This window comes from Glycine soja, chromosome 16, assembly GCF_004193775.1.
Source record: "Glycine soja cultivar W05 chromosome 16, ASM419377v2, whole genome shotgun sequence".
NCBI classification, from domain to species: domain Eukaryota; kingdom Viridiplantae; phylum Streptophyta; class Magnoliopsida; order Fabales; family Fabaceae; genus Glycine; species Glycine soja.
Genome location: NC_041017.1, coordinates 30907862 through 30917626, shown reverse-complemented (window position 1 = coordinate 30917626; position 9765 = coordinate 30907862). Strand labels below are relative to the sequence as shown.

Sequence of the window (9765 nt, the reverse complement as noted above, 5' to 3'; positions counted from 1 at the left end):
ATAGATATAATATGTGTTTGGTTAAACATTGAAACTCACGTTCAACAAAAAAAAACAAAATATGCATTTCAAGATACAGAAGCTAAAACAATGTAATCATTTTTTTTCAACGCAATTGGCGTTGAGTGCAACTTATTCGCAACCACCACATTAGTTTTCTAGTGATTACATCATGAATCTCCTTTATTACTTTGGTTTAGTATTTACGTACCAACCAACATCTCGATTTGAACTAAAACTGAAATATGTTTCATGCATAATTCAAGGAAGACAATGAATATTCCATTAGGCTGACGTTATTACACCCTTGAACTTATTTGCATACCCTTACATGCATTTTGGTAATTATGCGCTCAAAATTAATTTTGCTACATGTTTTCAGACAACATTATGTATCAAATTCACTTTTCTAATATCTGATACACAAACAAAAATCATGTTACTACAAATCAAGTTTATAAGAATCAATTAAAAAATCGCATTAATTCAAAATGAATTTTACATACACATATCCAAACACTCACTTAAAACAGTTCTTTGAACCCATGACCTAACATTAGTCATTTGGAAGGGAAACATATTTTGTTGTTGTACACATTCATGTACACATAATGAAATTTCAACAGCAAATTTGCCTTCAACAAAGTGTCACTCCTCATTCAACAAATCGTGCTCCATCAAAAAAGATTATGCCTCATTCTTCAAATGCATGGCTTTGCATTGCAGCAAAAGCATGCATGCATTTGGAACTTTGATATGTACAGAAGCTGCACATTTGAACCGGTTAACTAAAAACTAAATCTACACATCTAATCACTTCCAGGAATGTGTCTTTTCTCAAACGAAAACTCAGATGAACTAACTCTGATATCAAGTTGAGAGCTAATAGGCAATTCTGGTGCTGAACCTGAGCAGCCTGAGCCTGGCTCCAAAACTTGCATCTGGGTTTCATCAGCAGCTACTGCATGGTGGCTCGGGGAAGGTGATCCTTCAACACCCCACTGTTCATTTTCATAGTTGGATGTTCTTGGAGAAGTTTGTGCACTCTCACTTCTTCCAGCAAGGTGTTTGTGTAGCAGATGAGTTGGAGACATACCATATTGAGGGGTTGATGGCCTGCTTGAGAATGGTGTGGTGTGCTTACTGTTTTTTACATGCTTCTTGGCAGTGTTGTGCCAGTTCTTCAGAGCTGATGCTACTCTCTGATTGAAGATGGTGGGCCTCATGGTTGAACCCATCTGCAAAAACAAAATGAAATCAGTGGTTAGTCTGGGGAAAGAAAAATGACTTAAATATATTTTTAGTCCCTCAAATTTGAGGTTTGTCTTTTTAAACCCCAAATTAAAATTTTCATTTTCTAATCATTCAAATTTGCAAAATGCTTTTCTTTTATTCCCTCCTGACTAATTTTTGACAGTGTAGATACACAAGCTATGGTGCTTTTTAACCGCATGAAAGACCGGAAGGAACAGAAAAAAGGACTAATTTTGCAAATATAAGGGTCTAAAAATATACAAATTTTAATTTAGAGGACTAAAAAAGACAGACCCCTATTTGAGAGACTAAATTTATGCCAAGAAAAAATATATATATATATATATATATATATATATATATATATATATATATGCTTAGATGGATAAGTGAGACCTGTGTGACTAGAGCATATAGAGGCAATGTCACATAGCTGCACAGAACTTGTATGACAACCCTGAAATTAAAATTGCCACTTCTTTGTTAGTTATATATATAATGAACTAATTAATGGTTGTTCTATATATTGGCACGTGCACTTTTTATAACAGAAAATGAACTTACCCCGTTACAAGTCTTATGACATTGTCTTCGGTTGTTTCGTGGAAGCAAGACTTTACGGAGAATTCATACTGAAACAGAAAATTATGGAGAAGTTAAGAAAAATCTTGCAGCTTTGGATGGAAGTGGCTCTTCCTTTATTCTTGTTATCTATTACTAGACATCTCCTTTTGCTAATAACGTGTTGTACCTTTTAGGAAGCTGGCTTTTCAGTTATGTCAGAGATGTTAATCAAATACTCTAGTTATGGAATTTCTCAACTTCTTGAAGTGTTTATTTTTTACATGGTATCAAATTTGTTCACCTAGTGATCCAGTGTTCAATTTTTCTTCCCAAATTAAAATCAAATTTAAACATAAAGTTTCGGTATTAGCTAGGTTCTTACTTCTTCTAATTCAAGAGGAGAGAGCTTTCATGTGATTTGACAATTTAGAAATACTAACTCAGTTATAAAGATTGTCTCCTAATACTGATAAAGATTGTCATTTTATTTAAACAAATTATTTCATAGCAGAGAAACGACATGATTCCTGAATGCATGCATGTTTGTACTTCATAATATTAAGCATTGCTAAAATTTTCTTCAATGTTGTAGCAATAACCGATGTGAGCTTGTAAGTTACAAATTAAAGAAAACTTGATCAAAATCGATAAACTTACAGTACTCCAAGAGAAAAATGCGAGTTGAAAAGCATTCTGCAACATACAAGCAAACAAAGTTATTTTCTGAGCACAAGAATTCCTTAGATGAAAGAATCTAAGAAAAAGAAATAGTGAAGTTACCTGAAACAGAACAAGATGAATCAAAAAGAGAAGGAGGCGAGGACGGTTGAACCAGAACAGATCATCGCCTGGCTCAACCACAGGTGCACCTTTGACAACTTCTCCTCTGTCTGTAATCCTCAGTCCCATCTTTGTTATGATCATTTGTAACTTAGCACCCACTAATAAGATTATCTGTAAAATTCACATTAAATATAACAATAAGTTATTTATATACTTACATCAAGAAAGGAAATATAGACAGGAAAATAGGCAACATAAACAGAATGAGTAGTAATCTGTGCTTACCACTAATGGGATGAATGGAAGCCAATAATAGGAATACCACCCTGTCCACATAGAACAAAAAATTTAAACTAAGATTAGTGGGATAAACTGGAACATTTTAGAATTTATATTTTCTGCATAAATAAGTTGCATTATATTGCTGGTGCACAGAGGTACAACTGTAAAAGAGCACATAGTTAATTACCTTGTTCAACAGTACAAAATTAATTCTAATAAAATCATTTAAACTCAACTTTAAAACAAACAGAACTTAAATTGAATAATGATTGCCAGAGTTATAAAGATTAAATTTGCTTCTTTGTAACACTGGGGACCAAATTGAGTGATGCAGGCAATTTAATAGACTAAATTAAAGTTTTACATCATTAAAAATTTTGAATACTGCTTACCATGTGTATTAGTCAGCAGGAATAGCACTGCGAAGAACCATATGATTGGGCTGCAAGTCACAAAACCATTGAGCTTAAAACGATGGTTAAGTTAATGAAAACAAATCAATGTTTTTATTTATTTATTTATCGGAATCGAAGACTAGCATAATAAGGGAATTTACAATAACTCGTAAATCAATGTAACATACCTTATCCCCACTACAACTTTAAAATCCTCCTCAAGTGATCTTTCGATGTACTTTTGGAAATCAAATCTTGCATGACTTCCCGGTGCCAGATGCGCCTAAAATAATCACAAATATAATAGTCTTTCCATTTTGAAATGCCCCCAAAAAAAAGTGTCAAAATTAGGAAATTTTTTCAAACATAACTCACCGTGATGAATCCATGTCGTAATGTTAAATAGTCAACTTTGTTGACAGATCCAAAGAATTGTCGGAAGAAGCTAACCTGATTCGAGCATCGTACAAAGGCATTAGTTAGAAACTTAGAAATTAATGTATTTATTATGTGTCACAAACTAATCACAACTAATCACAACTAATTAATTAAACACTTGAAATTCAAAAGCTGGCTAATGGCTTATTAGTCTCCTTGTGAAAAATTAATAACTCAATTGAGGAATTTTAGCATATTTCATTTGTAAGTCGAATAAACGTGTCCTTACTATGGATAACGAAATTGTTGACTGGCTCCAAGAGTTCAAGTGCCTTCTTCCAAATGTTGTGTCCCTTGCAAACCTGAACCTCTCAGGATCTGTAATATGTACACATTCATAAATGGCACAATCAGAGATGGACCAACTTTATAAGAAGAAAAGAGAGAGATGGACCATATAAAATGGCCGAAAGCAAAAACAGAGACCCATTCTTTACGATATATCTTGAAAAAGTATATTTAACCAGCCAAGAATGGCTACTATTTTCTTGTGGGGAATTTTTTTTTAACTTTTTCGTTTTTGATATAAAAATATTAGTGTAAATCAATAATATATGTATTAACAGTATAAAGAAATTATAAAGATAAGTGTAAGTCATGGTTTACATTTAACATAAAAATGTAGTTTCGTTATCGAATGAATATATGCAGATTTTCCCACACTTTATTATCGGTACCTTATAATATTTTGACAGTTGATAGCAGTAATTTAATTTATCTAGCTACTACATTTTCATCACTACTATAAGTCATTGTATCAAGTATATATTAGTATATTTTAAAAATTATCAACATAAAAAATTATACATTAAAATAAATGAAAGTGTTATTATAAAAAAATATTTATAATACATTTTATAACGCACTTTTAATTTTAATTTATATTAACTTTATTATTAGGTGTATTTTAAGTAATTAACTTCCACTAAATAAAGAGAACAAACCCATATTATTCTGTAAAATTGACCTGCTAACGAATAATGTACTACTATTATAATAAAAAATAGTGTTTTTGTTTCTCATCCAAAACAAACGCAAGACGTGTTCCACCTAAAAGTCACATCAAAACTGTAAGAAAGTCAACCTCCATGTTATCACGTACATCAAGCCAATGAATATTTAATTATATATATATATATATGCATGGTTGAAATCTTGGCATAGAAAATACGATATCATTGACATTATTTGGCACCTAACAAATGAGTAACAAGAAATTATGGAGTTTTACCGTTATAAAATTGATATTCAATAGTCTTGGTTTCATTTTCCCATGCTCTCCACTTTCTCATCTGCGTCCATTGAACCAAACAATGAATTCACCCACAGAGCAACAAAGAAAAATCCCGCACACAAGTTCTGAAACTATATATAGGAGCATCTCTGAAGTCAAAATCGGGGGGAGGACATGAGAGTATACCTTAGTTCTTCCCAAAGCCAGTGTTACAATGCATTGTAGAATATGAAAAATGGCCAGCACAAAGATGAATATATGGAGCTGGTGAATCCCATATGCTGAAACAAAAGCAACTTTTCCCTGCAAATGCAAAATCACCCATCAAAACCATCTACAATAATTAACTACAAATATATAAAATTGGCCAAAATTAAAAATATATAAAAATATACTTAAATGCAATTTTGATATTTATATTTTTCTTAATTTATAATTTTTTTTTAATTTTAAAACAGAGACATTTGATCTCTCTGTTTTAAAAATTGAGATTTTAGTTCTTATATATTAAAATAGAGATATTTGATTTTCTTATTTTAAAAAATTTATAATTTTGATCTCATATTTTAAAAGAAAATATAATTTTGATCCAATTTTCAATTTATCTACATTTTATTTCTTACATCATAATTAACTAAATTATTTTTTTATGCTACCTAATATGTTATGCTTAGGATTCAACTTAACCAAAATAAAAAAATTAAAGCTTAGACAAATTTGACAATTTGATTAAAATTATAAATTTTGTAAAATAAAAAGACCAAAAATGTCTTTATTTTGAAATAAGAAAACTAAAGTAGTTGTTTTTTTTAATATTTAGTAACCAAATATTTCTATTTTAAAATGTAAGGATCAAAATTGTGAATTGAATAAAATAGAGAGACTAAAATTGATTTAAGGTATAAAAATATGTATGTTATTTTTTAATCTGCATCATTTTAGTGATATTTATTATTTCATTTCTAATAGTATTTCTCTCATCATAACCTTGATTTTTTAAATTATATCTTTAATCTCGATTTTTATACTCTAAGGCTATAAATAAACATTTGTTTGACTTTTTTTTTTCTTTTATCTCATATCATATAACTTATTTTTGTTATATTTCTTTCTCTCTTTGGGATATAGACAAGGAGAAGTATTAAGCAGGTATTTATAAACCTATCAATCTCTAAGTAATATGTATTCAAATTTTAATTTATAATAACACTTAATTATATGTTATATGAAAATTAGTCAGAACCATCACCTAATAATTTTTAAGTAGGTGGATGTGGGCAAAATATTATTCTTATCTTCGCAAGCCTGTTATATACACAAGTTGTTCTTTCAATGCAATAAAAAGTAACAAATAACTCAACAGTGAAGATGCTCAACTTGCCTTTTCATCGCACTTGTCGTATCCTTTTGTAGCTAGAACACGCCTTGGTATGATGTCATAATATTGTAGGAGTTTCCTAGAATTGATCTGAAAGTCTTCAGATTCATCCTCAGATTGAGATGTTTTTGGGGCCTTTGGGTTAGCACAAGGATGCCAAGTGGATGCAACATTTTTTGATACGCATATCTTAGAAATTGGATCTTGCAACACAGTTAGGAGCAAGGATAAGAATCCTAGCAGCATAAGCTCTGAACAGAAAAATGTCAAAGAAAATTGTTTTTAATTAGAAACTCAAATTCAGCAGCAACTATTACAAGAATTCAACCATGATGAATTTAAAGAAGAGCACAAGTACCTCCTTTCACCTTTTCCAACGCTTCAAAGAGAGCATTTTTGTGTTTCTTTTTGAACCACTGCAATAATTAGAAGTAGCAAGTTACACACCAAGAGGTCAGGGATGAACCGAACAAGGTACAAGGCAGATGTTAGAAATATCAATATTGAATCACAAAGATAGAATAATATACAAAAGGTTTTAAAATCAAATTTTTTGGAGTTTCAGTTGCATTTGTTGGCAATTTCCTATAATATCATGAATTGCGACAAAACTGCGACCGCATGACCAGAATTTAAAACCTTGAATAACACTATAAAGTATCGATGATTATTCATAATATTATACTAAATGATGGTTAATTAACTACGTAAAAACTATTTATTCTACTTTATGGTTAACAACATTAATAATAATAATAATAATAATAAGCATGTCTTTTGAGTAAAACATAAACCCTGCCTAGTTTAATTACCTTTCCAATACCATGAATAATATGTTCTATGACGATTGAAACCGAAAGCAGCACAAAACACACAACCGCAACAGCCCAGGTTGGTGTTTCCTCCAGAGTTCGTTCATAAACTTGGGTATTTTCAGCCATGTCTTGCTATTTTTCTCAACCGTTAAAAAAAACACGGTTTAATCGAAGATTCGGAAGATTGTGTAGCTATAGTATAGAATGAGGACTATGCTTTATCAAAAAAAATTGGAGATTTCTATGAAATAAAATGAAAGGGTGTTTGCACTTTGAATTTGTTAATATATAAGATGAGTATGTTCTAATATGCAAGAGATAAGCGTGTTGGAATATATATCTACGCAAGACACGATATGAGAGAAAAGAACAAGTCACATTTTATGGCAACGATACGTTAGACATGTTCAAAAGCGGTGATTAGTCAAAGAAGGAGAGCAGATAAGAAGGGTGGCGCAGAGTCGCAGAGTCGCAGAGTATCAAGACTGCTTATAAAACCACGGGTCAACAATTTATTTAAATATTAGAAGAAAATGGAGATAGATCAATTTTAAGAAAATTAAACAATACTATATATTCGTGTACTTGCACAGTTTTTTCTTGTCTTTATATATGTATTTATCTTATATTAAATCACATGATCTACATTTCTTTTATATTTCTTCTCTTATCACTTATTTTCTCACGATTAAACTCACCTTATTACCATCAAGTTATAATAATAAGTTTAACTCGTTGTATTATTTAGGGTTTTTTGAGGCCGTGATAAAATTTACCGACAAGTAATTACCAAAGGATATTAAGCCATTAGTTTACGGTGAGTTTTTGATACAATGGTGGACTTTTAACCATTGTAACAGTAAGAATTCTTTTAGAGTGTGTTTGGATGAGAGAATTTTAAATTTTAAGAAATTTTAAATTTTAAGAATTTCAAATACTTCAATTCAAATTCTTTTATTTTTAAAATTTTGTGTTTGGATAAAAAAAATTAAAGTTAAGAATTTTTAACATTTTAAAGATTTCAGGAACTTTGAGGTAGAAGAGATGATGAAAGTTAGTAAGAGAATACGTAAAGGTTTTAGAAGATTCTTTTATATAAAAAAAATTTCAATTTCTCACCTTTTAGAAGGAAATTAAAATTCCACATTTTTAGTTGTTTAAAATTCTGTTTTAAAATTCCAAACATTTAAATTCTTAAAAAAAACATTCAAACAATAAAGTTTAGATTACAGAAATTCAAATTCTCAGATAAATTACTTTCATCGATTAAAATTTTCTATCCAAAACATACTCAGATTATTTAGTTGTGAGGAGAGAAAATGAGAGAATAGAAGATAAAAGAAGCTAGATAGGTAAGAAGTAGAGTGAAAAAGAAGCTTGTAATAGTACACAAAACCTCTCTCATTATTTCTTCCACTAGAAAACCACCACTACCAAAAACGCCAAGATGTTCAGCAACTTCATGCTGACCTAACAAATAAGACTTATCATTTTATGTATAGTAGTCTAGAATTATGGGACAAAAAATAAACCCACTTGGTTTCAGATTTGATACAAATAGTGGGATGAATGAGCTCTAGTTGCTTTTGTGTGTCTAAGCCCACAAGTTCCACGAGGCAGGTAAAGGGCATGATAGTCAAAACATTTGGACAGTGAAAAATTCTTCTCAAATCTACTCAAGAAAAAATAGAGGTGGATTCCACAGAATTCTTTAAAACATTTCTCCGCACATCTTTGCAACCAAACACACTTCTTTGCTCTTATGTGCCTCTTCTCTCTCTTCTTATATATTTGATCGCAACCAAACTTTCACTTAGTGTCTCTTTTTATCCGTCACTAGGTATATACCTTAGAGATGATACTTATTTTATATTCTTTAAATAATTTTTATAAAGAGATTAATTTTAGATTTATCATGTACACCAACCATTTTTTACGATTATGACAACATTGTATGATTTTTTTTTAAAAAAATACAATAATGTACTAAATATTATAGATTGAATAAAAAATTATTTTTGATGTAAAATTAATAAGTTTTACTATTGAATAGATAAATTTAATCGTTAAATCTATAATTTTAAGAATAATTTGATTATTTTTTAAAATAAAAAGTAACATTTATTATTATTATTGTATTGTTATCATTTATAATAATAATAATTCGATCCTTTTCAATATTTTTTAATATTTTATTTAAAAAAATATATTAAGAGATTAAATTTAGAATTATCATATATATACACCATCTTTTCAATGCTTTGATAAATTGTGTTGCTTTACTTTTAAAAATTAAAATAATAAACTAAAATTTTTAGATTTAATATAAAATAATTTTTTTATTCCTAACTCAATATATAAATCGAATTATTTAACTTATAAATTTAAAAATAAGGAGATATTTTTCAAAAGAAAAGAGACTCAAAATAAAATTTATTATTATTATTTACTTTTTTTTACAGGGTTATTATTATTTACTTCATTGTCACTATAATCTCCAATAACAAAATGCTTTAAATTTTTTTACCGAATATTTTCACTAAACTTTTAAAATTAAACTAGCAGATGTGTACAAATATTTGAAAAGAGAAATTGTTGCTTATAATCTGTACTAAAAAAATA

General features: G+C 29.4%; 1 protein-coding gene across 1 annotated transcript; it reads right to left on the bottom strand.

The window, feature by feature from the left end:
• Window positions 1-441: 441 nt before the first annotated feature.
• Window positions 442-7631, bottom strand: LOC114389374 (MLO-like protein 12). Its single transcript, XM_028350032.1, has 15 exons — window positions 7141-7631; window positions 6687-6744; window positions 6332-6579; window positions 5137-5253; window positions 4948-5008; window positions 3946-4034; window positions 3654-3728; window positions 3467-3561; window positions 3276-3325; window positions 2887-2927; window positions 2599-2772; window positions 2476-2511; window positions 1819-1886; window positions 1651-1711; window positions 442-1238 (listed from the first exon to the last, which is right to left on the bottom strand). The coding sequence occupies exons 1-15, from the start codon at window positions 7267-7269 to the stop codon at window positions 810-812; spliced, it is 1731 nt and encodes a 576-aa protein (XP_028205833.1). The 5' UTR covers window positions 7270-7631; the 3' UTR covers window positions 442-809.
• Between the last annotated feature and the right edge of the window lie 2134 nt (window positions 7632-9765).